Genomic DNA, 22265 nt, shown 5'->3' on the forward strand with positions numbered 1-22265 from the left:
TACCCTTCTGACAGTTGCTATGCAGAGCTACTGACAGCTGGAGAAGGATGTGTCTGGTGATGAAAATCTCAGTGAGGTCCCTGGCAATGACGACAAATCAAAGCACTCACCCAGCCCTCCTCTTCCCAACATAGGCACAATCCCAAAATCAAAATGTAGATGTTGGGACAGTAAACATGTCCTCCCCAGAGATCCATCAAATTAGACTCTTCTTCTAGCTCTGCCTGATAAATATCTTTTTCCCTTGAAAACCTGTAGCCCAGAAACCTGTACTCGGAATGTTACCTTTTCCATATGTCTTTACCTTTTGATATATTTAAAATGACAGGCCCAAGTACCACAACATCAAAGATGCATTCATCCGACCTTAGGAATAGACACGAAAGGTTGCTCAGATACACTGAAATTCCCCCCATGCCAGTCTTTATCATGATTTATTTTTCTGTGGAAGGTATACTTTGTGCTTTCAACTGAGAGTTATAGCTGTAAAGTAGCTATATGTCCTAGGAAATGTTACCAGTGATTGGGCTTAGAAAACTTACTTTTCCTGGTGAAAAAATTAATGATGTTTGACCACATTTCATTCCTGCTGAGGAATTCTTAAGAGAATAAAACATATGTTTTCATTTTTAAAGAGATCAAAGAAATAATAAGCCACATCATTTCACAACAATGGAATATTTCTTTTTGGCAGGACTCATAAGTTAGATTTGATCCATATGTACTGATAAATATCCACAATTATAGAATTTAGATAACACAAAAACCAAGAGAAGGCAGGTGACTTTTTTTTGTTGTTGTTGTTTTGTTTTTTTGAGACAGGGTCTCGCTATGCATTCAGGCTGGCCTTGAGCTCACTTTGTAGCCCAGGCTGGTCTTGAACTCGTAATGATCCTCTTGCCTCAGCCTCCCGAGTGCTGGGAAGGCTGGTGACTTTTAAAGAAAGAAGTCATATTTACAATTCTTTTTGTTTTTTGGTACCAAGAATCAAACTTAGGACCTCACACTTGCCAGGCAGGCGCTGTACCACTGAGCTATATCCCTGGCCCTACAATTCTTCACAGCTTCTCTCACATTTGCAAGTTGAAAAATAGCTCTATCCAAGACAAAACAGCATGAGATAGTAATTTTATTAAATGATTATGAACTAGTATTTCATTTATGTGAAATAATAGTTTTATTATAAGCTTTATGTGAAAGCTAAGTACTTTCCATGTATACATGATATTGTGGGGACAAAATAACTCAATAATTAAAAACTTCATCTTTCTAATCCATTACAGTAAAAATTTTATAATTTTACATTTTTTTCTTATTTTTCATTTGCAAGCTATTAAATGCAAAACAATCCTAACCCCAAACCATTTGCACTGCCTTTTTTGGCTTCTATAATAAGATTAACAAATGGCATTGTCTCCTGTGTCACAGACCTTTAAAACAAACAGATAAAATGAATGAATGAATGTGACAATGTTTTTAGTTTGAAAAGCTTTGCAGCTCTAGAGATGTACATTATTCATAATTCAAAAGGATTTCAACACTCTTGAGACACTTGGGGCAAAGTGCTTCAGATAGACTGGATTCTGAGTCCTTAAAAACACGTTGTAGATTATGTGTGACACCCTCACAGCTACTTTCTTAATGTCTGAGTGTCTCTGTTATTTTGTTAACGTTCTGTGCCATGGACAGGTTGTAGTCTTAAAAAGTACATTTGGAGTGTCTAAAATCAGAAGACATAACTCATTTGGGTAATTTTCTTTCCTTCCCCCTTGATCAAAGTGGCTTATATTTTACATCTTCTTCATCGCATCAAAGCAGACAGACTGTGCTTTGCATTTACTGTTATAATTCATCTGAATGAAACGTGGCCAGGTTCTCTCACTTTCTGATGGATGGCAGGAGGTAGCTGCCTTGTCCCGTTCTCTGACGGGCCAGCTGGAGCAGACCAACTGAACCTGCTCCCTGTCCTACCTCTTTGTGTATGAAATGACATCTCTTTTTATTTCTCTTCTCAAAATATGTGCAGTGTGGCCTCATTTATAAATAATCTTGTGTCTGAGATAGTTGGTGAATTCTGTGTCTACTCTTTTTTTTTGCTTTTCTGCCTCCACAGGTAAATCAGGGACTGCACCGCCCAGCATCACCTGTCATCTATTTGAGACTCTGCAAATACACACCCACCCGTGTGTCATGTTTTGTGTGACAGAGGGTTTTAGAACAGGTCTTCCTGCTGGCATCCCCAGTTCCTACAACTCACCCTCCATAGATCAGCCAGTCTGATGTTTACAACCCCTGTAATCAGCCTCTCAGGCCCCTATTAAAACCCTCACCCTCATGTATTCCATTGTACTTAGGATACAGTCGAATCCTTTCCTCCTGCTGTGAGATCTGCGGCTCCCAGCCGTCTCTCTGACCTCAACTCCTTCCTTTTCTTTTACTCGCTGGCTCATAGTACCAGGGCCGCACTGCCTTTGCTTCCTCCCACTCATCAGGCTCATGCATCTTGCACTGCTCCTCTCTGCTGGGGTACTCCACCAACCTGCATGGAGCCAGCCGCTTCCAGCCATTGAGGTCTTTGCTCAAGAACCACCTCCTCAGAGGGCTTCACCATCACCAAACCCATTGAAAAGAGTGACCAGAGCACTCGCTGCTACTTCTTCTTGTCTCCCTTGCTAAAACTGAACTCAGAACAAGAAACTACTTCTTTTGACATGTTCATTTGACTAGAAACTTTGCTGGAGAAGTACAATGTACATTGTACAAGTACGATGAAGTACTACTCTGCCATAAAGAAGGATAAACTAGAGACATTTATGGATGGAGCTTAAGATGAAATAAACTGGATATACATGTGTAAATACCTCACTGTTTCTCTGGTGTGAGAAACCAAAAGTGTAAATAAGGACCAAAATGTATAATAGACACTGTGGGATAGGCAGAAAATGTCCAAATAGGAAAGGGAACGAGATGGGGAGGGGGAGGAAAAAGAAGAGAGGGAAAGGAAAAAAAAAGCAAGAAAAAAAAAGGAAAAAAAAAGCAAGAAAAGCAGGAAAAAATGGAAACAAAGCTTTTGTAAGTAAGGAGGGGAAGAGGCGTTGAGGGAGGGTAGGGGAATGGGGAAAAAATGAATCAAGTTTATCATGTACAGGCTCAACTTCCCTATAGTGAATGTGATCACTGTGTATACCTAGGGTGCACCAATAAATTTAATTAATTAAAAAAGTAAATTCTAAGGCATGAAAAAAGAACTGAAAGGTATTACATACATGTACCAACTCCCTACAATGAATGTAATCATTATGTACTGCAAATATGCATTAGAAAATCCTCTTTTTTTTGGTACTGGGAATCAAACTTAGGACCTTGCACTTTCCAGGCAGGTACTGTGCCTCTGAACTATATCCCCAGCCGGTAACCTGTATTAATAAAAATAAATATTTAAAAATTCAAGAAAATTCTAAAACCCGGTGTGGTAGCACATGCCTGTATTTCCAGCACTCAGGAGGCTGAGGCAGGAGGATTGTTCTACTCCCATTATTCCAGCCTCCAGAAAAACTCAAGACAGCCAAGAAGAGATCATGTAGAAGTTAAAGAAACTTCCATTTTTATACTAATGTAGGTCCCTTATTCACTGATCATAAATGAGCTAAGTGAAATTATAGAACAGAAAAATAGTATAATTTACCTTCATCTTTGGAATGAAAAAAAAAGACAACTGTTTGAGAAGCACCACCTCAAATTTTAATTTTATCTTTAATTCTGAGATATCATCAGTTTACACCCCTCTTAAGCGAGCTGCGGTTTTTTACCTTCTTAACCTTGGCCTCCTTCAGCTTCTCCAGCGCTAGCTTAATCTTATCAGCCTTGGCTTGGGCCTCTTCTTCTTCCTGTACAATGCAAGACAGTCAGCACAGTCCATGCAGTGACACCGCTCAGTGATTACGCCTGTTGCTATTGTCTTAGTCACGTGATGGTGACAAAAGGTACCCAGTTTCACATTGGATTTTGAGAATCTAAATGGTTACAACCAAAATCTTTAACCCAAAGGTACAGAAAGCAGTGAGCCTTACATACAAGACAACTCTGACATACAAGACAAACTAAATGATAACTGTAATATGTCTTCATAGATTTAGACCACATGCAAAAAAAATCTCTGCTTGGCTCATAAAGTAGGGGCATCAACCTACGGAGTGTAAGAGGATCCATCTCAGGGGATTTGAGCACTTCCTAAAATTATATGCATACTTGGATTAGAATGCCTTTTGGGGGGATTCCTAGGTTTTTTTAGATTCTTTAAAAAGGTCTTTTACTCCCCAAAAGTTAAGATCTGGACTCAAACTCAAACTTATAAATTACCAAAAAAGCACTGATGAACACACACATGAGCAGTCAGAAAAAGAGTGAAGTATTTTATGAGCCCAGGTTCCTTTGGTTTTTATAAGCTAGTATTCTGAGAACAGGATTGTGAAGGCTGTCCTCTTTTATAATGAGGAGAAAATGAGCTGCTCTGGCTACATACTAATTCATGGAAGTAGACATACATCTTCTTATATCAGTGGTTCTTAATTTATTTTTTCTAGCCACAAACTTCTTAAAGAATTATATTGAGGAGGCTGGGGATTTAGCTCAGTGGCACAGCGCCTCCCTGGCAAGCACAAGGACGTGAGTTTGGTTCCCTGTATCGGAAAAAAAAACAACAACAACAACAACAACAACAAAAAACCCAACAAAATACCCAAAAAGAATTATATTGAGGGGGCTGGGGATTTAGCTCAGCGGCAAAAGCGCCTGCCTGGCAAGAGCAAGGTCGTGAGTTCGGTTCCTGGTACTGGAGAAAAACCAAAAAAAAAAAAAAAAAAAAAAAAAGAATTACATTGAAAGTGAGGAGTTCTATAAAGTTTTATAAGTGAGTTCAACTTTGTATTTATTTTCAGGGAATCCATAGCCTTCTTGAAATCTTTTTTTTGGCACTGGGAATTGAACTCAGGACCTTGCGCTTGCCAGGCAGGCGCTTGGGCCATTGAGTTATATTCCTAGCCCTCTTCTTGTAATCTTCATGGGTCCTATTTTAAGAGCCTTTGCTCTACATTAATCACAGATTTTCAAATAAATTTTCCATAATAAGCACACAGCACAGCAATGTGTGTGATAGCATTTGATTTATTACTTGATTTATATTTAAAATTTCTTCATTCCAGTGACACTGAAGGAATTTCTAAGGTGACTAGGGTCACTGTTGTGAATACTGAGTATCATCACTCAGTACTTCAAATTTGGCAGCCACAGGAGACTGAGATGGATTCTTTAAAATATTTTTAAGCGGTTCACTCTAACAAAAATCCTCGAAAGTGCTCTATGTACATCTATGAGAGACATAGTATGAATTAACGTCCCAAATAACAGCAGTATAAGGTTTCCAATTGTTTGTTCTCCAGAGATCAGAAATGTATGAATATCAAGCACTCATTACATATCTGCCTTCTAAAATCCTTCTGAACTAGGACATTATGAGTGATACTTAGATCTGTTTTTGTCCCCTAAACAGGACCGCCAAAGCCTCAAAATTCAATTTAGTTAAATTCACAGACTATGTAATGAATACCTTTTACTATTCATATGCTGGGCTAGGACCAGGGACATATAAATACATGTATTAGTTCCAGATATCATTCAAAGTTAATAAAATATTTCCCCCAAAGATTGACAGTATCAGAGAGTGTGTATACATATGAATATCTTTTTAAACTAAGCCATGATAAACACTAAATATTGATATGTTCTCTGTACATTCCTGTTATGGTTTGAATGTGCTCCCCAAAAGCCATGTTGAAATTTAACTTCCTTTGAGTGGTATTAAAAGGCAGGACTATGTGGAACCTTTAAGGGACAAGTGGGTCACGAGGACTCTTCCCTAATGAATAGGTTATCCTGTTTAAGGATTACTGAATTATCATGCAAATTTTTGCTCTGTCTCACCATGTGATTTCCTCTGCTATGCTAGGATGTAGCATAAGGCCCTCACCAGACTCTGAGAAGATGCTGATGCCATGGTATTGGACCTCTTCTGTTTTTTGTTCATTACCCAGTCTATGATATTCAGTTATAGCAACAGAAAATTGACTAATACAACACTTAATGCTTCTTGTTTATAGAGGGCTCTGGCTTTGCAAGGTGTGTCCTTGGTATCCTTGTTTTTAGTATCTCAGAGCTTTGAGCATGCAAACTCTTGAACATAATTACCATATCAAAGGTTACAAGTGATGGCTGGCAGAGGTCAATGTTTCCATCATCTCTGGCCCCATGTACTTACCTTAGAGAAAGGTTCGGGAGGTGGTGGAGGCAGTGGAAGGTCTAACATGGGGTCATCTGGGGGAGGTGGTAACTCATCCTCATATTGGCTGATGCTAACTGCAGTGACATCTGCTCCATAACCTACAGAGGCAGCACCACTGCAATCTGAGGCCTCCAGAGATGCTGAATGATTTTGATTTTGAGAAAACTCTTTCTGTGCTTGGATTGTCTGCTGCTCGGCTTGACTTATGTCTGCTACCAGATCTGCCATGAGGGCATCTAAGTCTTGGTCCTCCAGTGCATTTAAGGACTCTGTTGGAGAAAATCATATTAATAATAAAAAACTATGAGCATCTGCAAAAAAACTAAAAGAAGATGATGTTTAAAAGAGTTATACTTGTGTAGAAGGAAATCATTTTGATTTTGGTGACATAATGAGCAAAGTTGAAAATATTTTTATTCAGAAGAACATATACGGTATAGGAATTTCTGAGATGATTATTGCTGAGTTTATGAGGGCTTTAATGAGAGTAAATTTCTAACAGAAGTAAAGGAGAAAATATGTTCTACAGAGGCACCTTAGAAACTAGCTGTAAAGTCAAATCTAAGCACATGAATAGACACCTACATGGGAATTCCTGAATATTTTAGTGCAATATCTTTCCTTTTCTTTGCTTTTTTTTTTTGGTACCAGGAATCAAACTCAGGACCTTGTGCTTGCCAGGCAGGTGCTTATGCCACTGAGCTATAACCCTGGCCCTTTAGTACAATATCTTAAGATATTGATTTTAGAAAAGCAGCAGGGTGGACACTGGAAATGGGTGGGAGGGAAGTTCTTCCCATGTATTGAGTGTGCAAAGTTCTGCTGATAAATGTATTTGGAAGAAAGTTGATTTCAATAAACTGGATTTAATACAACTTAAGATTCTGGAGCGAAGATAGAGCTTCTGTTGGCTCTCCACCCAAACACAGGAGATCTCAATTCAAAGAAAGATCAGTCAATGGTAAATAACAACAATTAAAGCAGTAAAAGTGTCAAGGAATAAAAAAGTTTAAATGGGATTAAGTGGTAAAGACTTTATGAAGACAGTGAGTTGGAAATGAATTTTTATAATATAAGGCAGACATGGGTTTTATAATATAGGGCAGACATGGGTTTCATAATATAGGGCAGACATGGGTTTTTTTGTTTGTTTGTTTTTTTGTTTTTTTTTTCCAGTACCGGGAATCGAACTCAGGACCTTGCACTTGCCAGGCAGGAGCTGTGCCGCTGAGCTAAATCCCCAGCCCCTGAGACATGGGTTTTATGATATAGGGCAGACATGGGTTTTATAATATAAGGCAGACATGGGTTTTCAAATATAGGGAGGTCAGTTCACCTTAGAATTTCTTCCAAAGGTGAGACCACAGTGGCAGACCATGTGCGTGACCCTGAGGGGCGACAGGGCGGCCTGGCACATTGGGAGTGGTGCTGGTAAATGCGACAAAAAGACGGTAGGCAGGGCAGAAGGGACCCTTGAGGAAGGTTTTTCTTGCTGCTCTGTGCAGGACGAGCCAGAATGAGAAAATGTGCACAGCAGTGAGAAAGTCTCTTCAGTAACAAGGGAAAGCTTCATTGCTACCACCGAGCAGTATCCATACCACGGAGCACCTTATAGCCGAACTACTAGTTCTAGTGTACGGCACTCGCACGTTTGGGCATCTAGCTGTATCAGATTTAATTTTTTTATAAGACAATTTTACATATAACTTGTTTATAAAGTAAAATTAAATTAACTTAAAATGTTTTCAGAGAAAAGTTAAGTAAGACTGTAACATAATCTCCTGTTCCTAATTTCCTAACATAATCACATTTTGACTGTTAACATGAAAACCTTTTAATTCATTACTTATATTTTAGTGACAAAATTTCCACAATGACACTTGTATTCACACTTTTCAAAGACAATTTGATGTGTTAAATTATATTGTTTATCGATATGTTAACAAAGAAACCTAAGTGTATTATTATAGATTAAGTGATAGACGTTCATCACATTTATTAATACTGAATTGGGGAATGAGATTGAAATAGATTCCATTCTGAAGTCTGTCACTAATTCTCCGACTTTGGGTAAAATATTTTTAACTCATTTTAGCAATATTTTAAAGGGAAGGTAATAAAAAATGTATTCAACACTAATTTTCAAAAAATTAAGTTTTGTGTATACATGTATTATATTGGTTTTATAATGTGTATTATATTGGTTTGGTTTATCCTCAAATTAGGCTATGTGTGTGCACCCTGTCTCCTTAATGAGATGAGGTTCTTGGTAGTGTACTATAACATTGAAATTTCATATATTTGGGGGTTTTTGGTTCTTACTATCTTCAGTAATTTTTTTGATATGAGGCACTAAATTAGAGCTTAGAAAGCACTGACTGACTTGACTGCAGCTGTACTGAAGTGCTGATTACGTTTTAATCAGGCCAATTTTCAGTATGGCACCCGTCTGTTATGAGTGGGTATATTTTAACTCTTGCCATCGGGTTTTAGGAAAGACTATCGCCTTTTTGAAACTTGGCAGATGACTGGTAATAATATGTTAGATGGCAGATAGAAAAGAATGTAGGAAAAAGGGAAATTCAAAAGAGCCATATTATAACTTCTCAGGAAACAGTCATTGCTACCTAATGGCTTATCAAAAACTAAAAACTACTGAAAATGATAGAAAACTCAGGTGAGGGAAAGAAATAGAACTTAAAACTCTGGATTTCTGTAATTAGGCTTCTCTTTTATGTTGTTTTATTTTACATTTTTGTAGGACCACAAGTCTTTGGCAAATCTTTTTTAAGAGTTCCAGTGAATTCTCATTAATTTGGAAGTGAGTACTCAAGATTTATTATAATTTGAATACCACGTGAGCTAAAGATTATTTCTGCACTAAATAACAAGAAAAATTTTTGTTAGTAAAATGAGTCAAGCTCAGAGAGCATGAAAAATGTCAAATAGAGCAAATGATATATAAGTATGTATTACATATAAATTAGAACATACTATTTTTTAAATAAAGTATTTTATATTTGAAGTATCTATATACACATTTTCAATCATGATGGAGAGTTCATTTTTTACACCAAAGGAACATTTCCTTATTAGTATTTAATACTCCTTGTTAGTAAGAAGGAGAAAGTGCTCTTACTTCAAAATAAGAGATTGTTTTGAGACTTTTTTTACAAATGTAGGAAGTATTCCCTTTCAGTACATGAAAAAATATCTAATTCTCTTCCTTCAATCTAGACACAAAAAGACATAATCTGAAATCCAGGACTTAGTGTTTGTCTCTTTACCCTAGTATTCCAATTATACTTCCCATACAGATTTCAGTCATCATTATAAATTCAAATGAATTAAGAAAAGAAATTAGCATACTTACCATTTAAATCCTTAAAACCCACACTGTAGTTAAATTCAGCCCTGGGAGGATTAGGGTCAGGAGGGGGAAGAGTGTCCACTCCCAAACTCTGTGAAAACAGACCCCAGCCCAAGTGTTATTCACGATGCCAACATTTCTGTAGCACATTTGAATTAGCAAGTCAAAGACCATTTGTTCTTTATACATTTTCTCTCTACATATGTTCTTTAAAGACAAAGACCTCAGCTGAAAATGTTTCACACTGTTTTTCCCTTACAGAAAATTACATATTAAAAAATTATTCTAGAAGGAACATCATGCCGTGGACCATTTCAATTGAGAATGATGAGAAAGGGATAACTTTAAAAAAAGAAAAAAATTCTTATAATGTTGAATACATATACTATATATAATTCTATAAAGGACTTAAGTAATGACATCAAAGAAAGAAATACCTAGTCACTTGAGGAGAAAAGCTGTTTCAAGATGTAATCTGCCAATGTATAGTAAAATGTTATGCTGCTACTTTTACTAATAATATGTTTGTTAAAAAAGAAATCACGGCACTAGGTGGGTAGCTCAGGAGTAGAGTACTTGTCTAGCATGCATAACGCTCTGGATTTAATTCTCAGCAAAAGAAGAAGTGATCAACTTTGAAAATATTGTTATGAATATTATTTTACTTGGAACTAAGAGGCTCACATGATTGAAAAGTCAGATTACATTTATAAATTAATTTCCAATATTTTTATGTCTATAATGTAAGAAGTGATTTTACCTGTCCTCATGCATAAATGTTTTATAACTATGAATGTATCCGTTCATGTTAATTTGATATGGTAAAGAATATTTTTGTCTATTTAAAAAAATTTTGGAGGAAACCATTGTACATTTAAAAATATTTGTAATTTTTTTTTTTTGGTAGTGGGAATTGAACTCAGGACCTTGAGCTTGTCAGGCAAGTGCTGTGCTGCTGAGCTATCTCCTTGGCCCTACATTTAAAAATAAATAAACTATGATCAATTTTAGCAGAAAAAAAATGATCATTAATCAAGAAGTTAGAAAAACTAGCCCAATTAAGGTAGAACCAAATATAAAATGTAGGGAAAAATGCAACTTTAAAATTCTTTTTCTTTTTCTTTCGTTTTTTCTTGAGAAAGCTTCTTGCTATGTAGTTCAGGTCAGCCTTGAATTCACTTTGTAGTCCCAGTCTGACCTCAGACTCACAGCAATCCTCCTACCTCAGCCTCCTGAGTGCTGGGATTATAGGCATGTACCACTATGCCTGGTTTAAAATTCATTTTAAACAATAAATGAACATGCAAAAACTGTTCAGAAAATGAGAGTTTCACAGACACATTCTGATGCAAATGCCAGAACAAAAAATTTAGTGAAAGAATGTACAAAAACAAATGCATTCAATGAATTTTAAAAAATATTGTAGCTAAAAAGTCTATATCATGGTTAAATAGTCAATAAATTTTTTCAGTAATATAATTTACTCTGCTACTTAGTAAAATTACAAGTAGCTCTCTAACAAAATATGAATGTCTAAATTCATGATAAAACAGGATTTTAGTAAGTGGAGGGAAAGAGGGACCAAAGAAAGAGCAAACTGATTTTATAAATGAGATCCTTTAATTATAGAAAAATTATTCAAAAGCCCAAGATGAAGTGAAGTATATAATGCTTCTCACTATATAGTTTGTGTGGCTTATGAAATGATTTCATGAGGCATTCAAAAGCACAGGTATTAAATATGCATATTATTGTGTATGTATTTGAATGTTTGTGAGGAAAGAGTTAAAATAGAACAGTAAAGCTATGTGAGGTGAGGTTTAATTTTCAAGAACTCAAAGACAAATGTTAAGAAGATAAGACAAGCGTGTTGTAGATATGGCCAAAACCAGGAAGGCAAATGACTAAAGTTTGACAACTCCCTTTATTACTAACCTAATTAAAAGTCACATGCTTGAAATACACTTCATTAGATCTTGCATCATTTTGATTTTCTAATTTTTCCTTTATTTTCAATATATTAACTGGAATTCTTCCACAGATTATTTATTCTGAAATACACTTTGATTGGGACTACAGAGAAATTAAAATAAGTGCTTGACTTTCTTTATTAGTTTTTCACAGAAATATGTTAATGCTCAGACAATTTCCAATGGTAACCAATCAAGAAAGTTTTGTTTTTAGTTTTTTGGTTTTTTTTTTGGTGATACTGGGGATCAAACTCAGAGCTTCAAACCTCATTCCTAGACAAGCGCTCTACCACTGAACTACATTCCCAACCCTGTGTAGTAATTCCCAACCCTGTATAGTAAGGTTTTGTTTTTGTTTATTTTTGATATTATGATCTTGTAATTTATTTACTTTTTGCTATGGAGAAATAAAAATATTTTATATTTAAAAATATTGCATAATTAAGAATGAATGAAATGTGTCTTATATCTTGCTTAGGAAAGCTATTACATTTTGGGATTATAAGATTATATAAATGTTTCTCATACATTTTTCTCCTTGTATCTCATATACAGTATTTAGATTTTTCATTCATGGAACTCATTAAGATGTAGGGTGTGAGGTAGCAGTGTAATTTTTGAGGGGATTGAGTCCATTCAGGAGGCCATACTAACCCCCACTTAGACCTTTAAAGTATGACCTTTCCTCAAAAGTTGATAAAAATTCTTTACTAAAGAAGATGGCATTTTCTCAGCTAGTTTTTAAAAGGGTAACCACGGGCAAGATTGCTCAATGGTGGTGGTTATAAAGGTTTGCATCTGGTAAAAATTCTTCTATTGGACACAATAAGCAAGAGCATTGTCAAAACAAAGCGTATGTGTGACCAACATATTAAATTCACTGAATTCAGAAGGATAGAATCAGAAAAATACTTTACCACCCCACTACTGTCACAGTTACATCAGGAATATGCAATATCGTCAGACCCCAGTTTTTATAAAAGATAGCATTCTTGTCATACTAAAATCAAATTCTAGAATCCCATTTTGCCCTGATTTGCAGGTTAAGAAGGGAAGCTTACCTGGGTTAGAAGGTCCATCTCTCCCAGCAAAGTGCTGAACATTTGGTCTATATCGTCGTTTGACTCCCCCATCTGAAAAAGGAAGAAACCCAGATATTTAGCAGTTTGACAAAAGCTTATCCTGGGATAATTGTTATGGCTTGAATCTAGATATGTTCTGTCACAGTTCAGGACCGTGGCATGGCACAAAAGGATGAAAGATTACTCAGAGTCTCTTCAATCTGTACCCCAAGAGGGCTCAGAGGGGCTGCCATGAACAGAGACCCCTCTGTATGAGATAGTCTCAAAATAGAGCAACAACCTAAAGCCTCTGTGGCTTCTTATAGAATCAGGAAGCAAGGATCAAAGAACAAAGAAAGGTGTCTGGCACGACTCATGTAGGGGACAGGGGAAAAACAAGGGATGGTGAGGATGGTCGTTAAATGTTTGACTTTGGGACTGATTTAAATGAGGAAGGAGTGTGTACGGGGGCAAAGGTCAGAACATTTACTCCTTAAGGCAAGGCATTTGATCCTACTATGACTTGTGGCCCAGTAAGCTCTTTTAATCACTAATCATGCACTCCAGGAGGTTTCAGGTTTGTGGTTCTATAAGTCCCTATTTCTGCATATCCAGCTCATACATATCTTTGACCAATGCCTTCACATCCCCCAAAGCCTCATGAGGGCATAGGCAGGGCATTTCAGAGGTGGCTGGATTTAGGGAGTGTGAATGTGCATTACGGGTGTGGTACTGGGATTAAGGCTGTAGATAACGGAAGCCTCACCTTGGTTATGGAATATAAAGGGACAGAAAGAAGGCAGGCTTGCTCCTGCTGCTGCTGCTGCTGCTGCTGCTTGCTGTGCTGCCTCCTGCCTTGCACACCATGAGCAGTTTCTCCTCTACAATGCCCCTCTGCCATACCTCCCTGCGTTGGAGCCAGATGACTATAAACTGAAACCTCTACAAGCTGTGAACTGAAACAAACCTTTCCTCATTTAACTTGTGAGTGTCAGGTATTTGTCTCAGCAGTAAGAAAAGTAACTAAAACAATCGTCATGTCTCTTTCTTTTCTCCAAGAGCTCTATGCATGAGCTGGTAAGTTGCGAAGAGAGCTATATGGAAAGGAAGGCTCATTTTACCCTGAAATTCCATGCCTGACCTCCATCTAATTTGCATGGTCCAAGATGGAACTACACCATGAGAAGTGCTGCAGAGCAGCAGCTGAACTTTATTTTTCTAGACTAAATTAGTTTTCTTGGAGCCAAGTGCATATTATTCCCTATGGGACACCTTATTAGAGAAGGAGAAAGCCGCACACTGCAGGTTACTGAGTCAGTGAAATGTAGAACTTCACCTCCACTTAAAAACTTTCGTGAAAATGGTACGTCACATTTATCAAACACATTTATCAGTTTCCTGCTTTAAAGATCTCTCTGAAATAGCAGCTTCAGGTATACTTATTTGGAGGTACTTGGTGATGAGTATTTAGAACTAAAAAGGCCACAAAGTCAGAAAAATGAGATGGAAATGCATTTTTTTACACTATAACTTTTTTTTGCCTCAACCAAATGAATCAATTGGCCAAGAGCAGAAAACACTGTGTTAAACTAGGGACAGGTACCTTGGGGGTACAACCAGCTGTTCTCTTTCCTGACATTTTTTTTCAAGGTTCGATTGGGAAATTAGGAGGTAGAATCTGTCCTCTGTCTGTCACTAATCTGTGGTGTACAGCTTGGTAAGCAGAAACAACTGCTCCATCTGTAAGGTGAAGTATCTCTCTGTGCATAAAATAGATTATTTGCTAAAATAGCCCAAGTTTTTTGAAAATAAATCATTCTAAAAACTTATAGTAGTTCATTCTTTAAAATGATTTCACATTAATACTTTAGCAGTAACACTTTAAGTTTTAGCAGATTTCAAAAATCAGGGTTTCTGTCTCTTCATAAAGTATGTGTATGAAATATCTTTGTCCTATGGACTCTGCTTTTAAAAAATGATTCAAAGGATTTTGAACTATCCTAATACTTGAAATTAAAGTGGTATAATGATAATTATCATAACAGTAATATTTATCTAACACTAGTTATATTCCAAGAACTGTTCTGTGAGCCAGAGTTAGTATTAAAAACATTTAGACCCCAGGATAGCATTGACACTGAGCTATAAAATCTATTTGGGGCAATCAGTGTACCTCTTCCATGTGTCCACCTTACAGAGCTAGTACTTAATCTTCACAAATTAGCCTTAGCAGTAATCTTGGGTTTATCACTTAGGGAATCTGACGTACTAAAATCTCCTTGTTGAATTCTATCACATACATTTGCATCTCCTGATTTTAAGATGGCAAAGTGATGCTCTCCCTCCCACCTGTGAAACATAAAAGCTGCTCTGAGCTCCAGTTACTGACCACATACACATGTAGTCTCATATTTTAAGTTTACATGTTTTGTATTGGAGGAGGGACAGTGGGCTTGCTAGGAGATATGTTAATTTTCTGGACTACCCTCTCTGGCTTCCCCTGGAGGAAGTGTCTTGCAAAAGCACGGCAGTTGTAAGACTGGGGTGACCAAGAGGGGCCAAGAGAGGGACTTCTGTGAAAGCAAGAGAGGTCTAGGTATCATGGCACAAGCACATTCCTTAGAAGCAGCTACCCCCACATCAGGTGTATGCACACTGAGTCAGCGAGGTGCATGTTTGAACCCAACGAAGCCATTCAGCGAATGCTTGAGATTGGACTACGTGGGGAGGCAAGTGAGCACTCAGGTACAGAAGTGAGAGGGAAGACAGACACCACTGCCTGGGTCTAAGTGTGTAAGGGGTCAGGGAGAGCCACACAGAGCGTTAGTGAAAGATGTTGCAGATGACCATACTATTTGGTGCAGGCAGTGGGACTTAATCGCGTTTACTGCAGCAAGAAGAAGGAATGAGGGTGTAGTGGGCCTTGCCTCTGGTTAAAGAGGGGAGTGGTGGGAGGATTCATTCACATGCAGCTTTATTCCCTTCACATTGCTTACAGAGTGTCTAAGTCAGACCTTCCTGCTGTGGTTTGGATATAGTTTGCCCCTTAAAGGTTCAAGTGCTAGAAACCTAGTCCCCAGGGTGGAGAAGGAAACTTCGAGAGGCAGGGCCCACTGGGAGATGAGCAGGTGATGGGCTCGGCCTTGGCCTTGGCAGGGATTATTGTGGTCTCTGAGTGGAGTGACTCTCATGAGAATGAGTTGATATAAGGCAGGCCTGGCTGTGTTGGCTACCATTTGGCTTTAGTCTCTTCAAGGGGTTTGTTCTGCACACGCTGTCATCATTGTGGTGCAATTTGCCATGAAGTCTTCAATAGAGCCAAGCAGATGCCAGCACCATGCTCTTGGACCTCCAGAACTGTGAGTGAAACAAACCTCTTTTGTCTGTTAAGTTTCCAGCCTCAGGTTTTTTGTTGTAGCAATGCAAAAGAGACTAATATAGAGGGAGGGAACTAAGTAAATAATGTAGCTATGTGTTAGTGAACTACCTCCTGAAACAATTAGTATTGTATTCCAAAGCTTATAATAATTTTTTTGTTCATTATTTTAGGAGAAATAATTAAATAATAAAATTTAGAAATGTCCAGTGCATTTATTTCCAGTAAAGTGTTAGGTGGTTCAGTAACATGACAAAATAATGGGCTCCTCAGTAGGAAAACTGGGGTAGTTATTAGCGTTAGCCTATTTCAGACTTGCATAAGGTAAAAGTAATCCAGGCAGAGTATTTGCTGACCTCGAAATCTGCCATCCCATGTTACAATAAACTTATAATAATCAAAGATTTGTTAGTAATAAGGCAGTTTCCACTGATGTTTTCTTAAACAGTTAAATTGAAATGATGAAGAATAAAGTCATGAAATGTGACATCAGTGAGTCAGAAAACCCCACTGAGCCCAAAGCCCTTGATCTCAGCCTGTGCACATCACTGCTAGGCATCGGCTGGACAGGCCGGAGTGAATCACTGCTGAAGACAGAAGTAACAGCATATCCTTGTGACTTCTCTGGAGCCCCTCCCAATATCCATCTGGTAAAAATCTTCCCTCCGCCCTTTCACACATTTCCCCTAGAATTTGATTTTGAATTACTAGGAGTCCACACTGACACTGTGCTACCAATCTATGGTCAAAGATAAATATGCTACGAAGTGGGTCCCAGTTTAAAAGCTTTGTGTCTTTAGTAAAAATAAGACATTTAATTTAAGGGGTATTTTTAGCATCAATTTTTATTAATTTGTAAGTTTAATCACCTTACATCCGTGATTACCCTTCATGCAAGAAAACGTGTTTAGAATAAAAAGGCAAGAGTCAGACATATCACAGATCTACCAGACACACACACACACACACACACACACACACACACACACACAGACTCTCACATGGAAAAACAGGACTGTGTCTACCAGTATGTGTGGTATTTTCTAAAGGTCAAAGAGAGAGGAAGAAACAAAGAACATCCAGCTCCAAAAGCCAAGAGCATTATTTGGGTTAACAGTCCACAAGTTGGTTGGGGTGGAGCTTTGCTCACAGTGGAGCAATACATTGCAAAACAAACCATGTTCACACCACGACCGGGTGGAGTTAATCATTTTTTCATGGGTATGTCATTTCTGAGTTCATCCCGTGTCTAGGGAAGACCAGAAATTGCTGATTAAGAGAAAATTGGAATAGCACTTTGTCAGATAGATCTTGTTATTTTTTGTTTTGGGAGAAAAGTGAGAGGTGAGATGAGAGAAGCTGATCACCCCTGCCAAAGCCCCTCCCGGTATTCCCTGGACAACAAAGACACTTTGCCTCAGGCTCATCATTTTTAGGATTCAGTTTTTATCCTCAAATAGTTTCTCTTTTCCCTGCAATCAAACCTCAAATTTTTTTAAATTTAAAAAAATCTGTCCTAAGTACTCTGATATATATGTTTAATAGCACATGTGCTAGTGGTAACCTCACAGATTTGATCCAGTTGGATGTGGGTTGCATTGTCTTCTAGATTACCAATACCAGCCATGATTTTGGAGCAAGATGACGGCAGGTCGTTCATGTCCCTGGCCTACGAGAGTGAGTTCAATGTTCCACAGGCATTTCCATCCTGGAAGAGTCAACTCACAATTCCCTTCTTAGCTACTCTCTTCTCACATGCCCTAACTAGGCTAAGGGCCATTCATCAGTGCTTACACTGATTCAGAAGCCTTGGGACAGTCCTTTGCTCTTCCTCCTTTCCATCTAGTGAGTCAGGAAGTCCTACTGGACTTTCCTGTAGAGGGATCCACCTTTCCTTTCTTCTCACTGTCCAGCCGTAGTTAAGACTTTCACCAGCTCACCCAGCCTCTCGTATCCCTCCTCCTCATCAGTTCTTACCACCACCACCTCCACTGCCGTCACCACCTGCCAATTTCAAATGCAAATGTGAACTCATCAAACTTTTCTGTGGCTGATCAGGATCAAGTGCAGAGAGTTCAGGTGCACAGGTGGCTTTCAAAATCTTTCATAATTTGCTCCAATCTACTTTTCAGGGTTCAACATATGCTATTCAGGCATCTTTATGTCTTCTGAACAAGTCTTTGCTACTACTCTCTTTGGTCGTGTATATGCTATTCCCTTTAAATAATGTCCTCTGTCCATGTTCCCATCATAAAATCCTAATCATGATTCAAAACCCAGCTTTTCTGTCAGCTCTTCAACAGCGTCTCCATACCCGGTAGAGACAACTGGTCTCCATTGCCCTCTGCAAACTTATCAGTAAATCCTGGACCCAGCAATTGCCTTGATTAGGCATTTAACCTCCCTGATTTTCAATTTTCTTGTCTGCCAATTTCAAATGCAAATGTGAACTCCTCAAACTTTTCTATGGCTGATCAGGATCAAGGGAATAGAACTATAATACAAGGTGATCAAAAAATACAGTGAATGCTTAAATTTAAAAAATTGTTATAGTAGAAGCCATTCATCCTCATTAAGATACTTCCCCTTACTTCCAACACACTTATCCCATCATTCTTGCCACATTCTGAAGCAGTTCTGGAAGTTCTGTCTAGTGAGGGTCTTTATGAGACATTACCAAAATTCAGTGAATGCTGCTCATGAGTGCCATCCGACAGACAGTCAGACTTGTAAAAACATCACAGTGTCTCCTCATCTACCTTGTTCACCTGATGTGGCACCATGTGACATCTGGCTCTTCACTAAAGTCAAAATGACCATGAAAAGTAAACATTTTGAATCGATTCAGGACATTGAAACAGCACAACTAAAGACACCTATGAAGGCTGGGGATATAGTTCAGTGGCACAGCACCTGCCTGGCAAGCACAAGGTCCTGAGTTTGAGTCCCAGTACCAGAAAAAAAAAAAACTAAAGATATTATGAAAGGGGGTGGAATTTCTTGCCTTGATGCAAGGAGGAATATCTTGATGGGGATTAATGGCAATGTGTCTTTTACTGTAATAATTTAAAAAAATACAAACATTCACAGTAATGTTTTAAATCACACCACATACATAATTCATATGGTTGTTGTAACATTTAAATAAAATAGAATTCAGAACTCAGCATAAGTATTCAATCATAGCATTTAACATATGGAATCAAGTTCTTTGTTACTGTTGGAATCACTTAGAGGACTGAGAACTGTTTTTAAGTAGAGGTCCGATTTTGTTGATCTTTGTGTTAAAAACTGTTTTGTTGAAACCCCAGAGAGATTAAGTAACTTCCCAGACCAACAGGAAGAACTGGGCTGGCACCCGGGTCTCAGCTGCGTAGAAAGGTCTCCACCACTCCACAGCTGTTTGGAGATGTGGGTCCTGCTGTACCCCATCTGAGTTAAGACATTTGAAGCTGGTCAGCCCTCAGAGTTTGTCACATTTCATGTTTCCTACAGCTACTAGTGAAATAGTCGTTTCTCCACTGCTGTCACAGTGGGGCTTGTTTACCTTCACTCACTACACCAAGACTATTTCTCTTTGGTCAAGTGAGTCAGTTCTGACATTTATACAGGTATACTTTGTTTGAAATCATTAAGTTTTCTTTCATTCAATCTTTTTTCTTTTTAATTTGTCTTTTTGAGACAGGGTCTCGCTATGCAGTTCAGGCTGGTCTTGAACTCAGCTTTGTAGCCCAGGCTGGCCTCCAACTCACAGCAATCCTCCTGCCTCTGCCTCCCGAGAGCTGAGATTACAGGCATGTGCCACCATGCCCAGCATTGAGTCAGTTTTCAAGGCAAAAATTTTAGTTGCTTTGAGAAAAACTCTAATCGTTTCTCTGCAACTTGAGGAATACCTCCAATGGCCTTCTTTCTTTTCTAAATCAATCTAAAGTCAACTAGCATGGATTTCAAGTAATAGATTAACTATTCTTTAATAAATAACAAGTTATTTTTTTATCATAGTTATTCCTTCATTCCCATCAGATATATAATACATTTTTAACTTCATAAACATAGATTTACATCTTACAGTAGAACAAAGATGTAACAGCTTAATTATCAGGAAATATCAAGTTATCTATAACATTTAAATACATAATATGGAATACATTATATGTGTTTTGCTATTCCCAAAAAATTATATACCTCTGGTATGTATTAGGTTTCAAAACATAAAACAAATTATGTATGCATGTATTTATTTTTCATCCATTTGTATTTAAATTTCCTAATCTGTCCAAACAACAACAAAGACACACAGAAACAAGCACTCTTTTGTGTTTTTTTTTTTTGTTTGTTTTTGTTTTTCTCCGGTACCGGAAACCGAACTCACGACCTTGCGCTTGCCAGGCAGGCACCTTGCCGCTGAGCTAAATCCCCAGGCCTATAAGCACTCTTTTGTTACAACATATATATATAATACTTTCTTGCTATGACCTGAATTCTGAGCATAACAGTATTAGATGAAGAGTTATTTGATACATGTGAATCTAAAACATTTATTCACAAACTGTATTTTTTATTAAATAGAATATATGACATATTTATAGTAATAAATTTTCATAAAAGAAACCATTAAAAAGATAGACTAATTTTCATTGTTTTGAAAGTAGTCCTGACAACTTCTGCATAATATCAAAAGGTCGTTAACATTTTTCTTGTGATTGTCAAATGCTGGCTTTACAGAGTGATGTATTCAGTAACAGCAAGCATTGCTACAACGAAGAGATGTTCTTTACATTGTCATAAAAGAGCTTCTCTGTCAGAAGCCTATTTTCTCCCACCACCAGATTAAGCTATCAGGAACTCATGGGTGGTCTCCGATAATTGGAATGGTTACAAATCTCATTTTCAGATGGTCTTTTAGTCATGCATAGTCTTTACTTGGATTGAGATCTTTTAGCAATAAAATGACAAATATTTTAGTGCAGCAACAATTAAAAGAAAAGGTAAAATATATTGCAAGTAGGGTTTTTAAATGAAACAATGGAGGAGAGATAAAATTCACTTTGCAATCTTGAGTCACAGTCTATTAAATTCAGGCTGGTTAGAATCAGTCTCTAATATTTTATCAGAGCAGTTGCTATCTATTTAAGGCAAAACTTCCACTCTGGAGTTGAGGAGAAAGGAACCTCCTCATTCCCTCTACCTGTCTGATAGAGAAGAAGCAATAGCCAAAAACTATTATCTGTTCTCATCCTGTGCCAGGCACTCTTGTGAACTGATTGATTAAAACTATTCTACACCCTCCATAGAACACTTATATCCCCCATTTACAGATAAGAAAACTGAGGAACCCATGTTAAGCATTGGTTATAGAATTTAAGTCAGTCAACAGATATTCATTACATGGTTCTGGACTTAAAGAAACTTTGTAAGATTTCCCCTGTAAATTTTCCATAACTGAATTTCTCCTTTTCAAAATATCAAAGGTTAAGAATCTAGAATATATCTATATACTGTCATTGCATCTTGAAGATGGTCAAAGAAAAATGGTAGCATCCATACACTAGGACTCTTACTGTCTTACCCTACAGGTAAGCAGTATTTTGAGTCTATAATCAGCTTTCCAGACTAAAATATAAATAGAATTAATGTGAAGTATGGTTAAAAAAATCAGAGGCTCTCTCAGTATTGATTTATTTGATATTTTTATTATTCTTAAATAAAAAAACTAGTTGTCAATATTTATTTTTTCAAAGAAAAAATCAACCAAAACATTACAACTACACATTACAAAGAGGAGAAGTTTTTTTTTTTTTTTTTCAAAAAATGTGTTCATGAGAGGGATCACATTTACTATGGAGTATCCTGCAGAACCCAGACCATCACAAACACTGGTGGAAGCTGGTGTAAAATATGGGTGGAAAACAACTGAACGACATCGACTTTTACCTGATTCCTTCAGTGTAGTATTTTTTCAAAAAGCAAAGAGCCCTTTGTCAAGAGGAAGTGGTTCACAGAATAACATGGCACATGGTTAAAGTTGCTGCAATGTTGGGGGGAGGGGGAGGGGAAGCTAAAAGTTCTATGTAATATAAAACAGGAAACAAAGGCATTTCTAAAATTACACAAAATATCAAATTAACTTACTCAACAAAGGTCTAAGATG

The 22265-nt window shown here is 37.5% G+C and overlaps 1 protein-coding gene across 1 annotated transcript in view; it reads right to left on the minus strand.

Moving 5' to 3' along the window:
- Apbb1ip (amyloid beta (A4) precursor protein-binding, family B, member 1 interacting protein) overlaps positions 1-22265 on the minus strand; it is a gene marked incomplete at its 3' end in the record, with an annotated part of 98539 nt that overhangs the window by 42621 nt on the left and 33653 nt on the right. The window contains 4 exon segments of the mRNA XM_013515446.1: positions 3810-3887; positions 6314-6606; positions 9711-9798; positions 12739-12810. Coding sequence (XP_013370900.1) covers positions 3810-3887; positions 6314-6606; positions 9711-9798; positions 12739-12810 — 531 coding nt within the window.

This window comes from Chinchilla lanigera, unplaced genomic scaffold (genome assembly GCF_000276665.1).
Source record: "Chinchilla lanigera isolate Chin_1 unplaced genomic scaffold, ChiLan1.0 scaffold00028, whole genome shotgun sequence".
Lineage (NCBI taxonomy): Eukaryota > Metazoa > Chordata > Mammalia > Rodentia > Chinchillidae > Chinchilla > Chinchilla lanigera.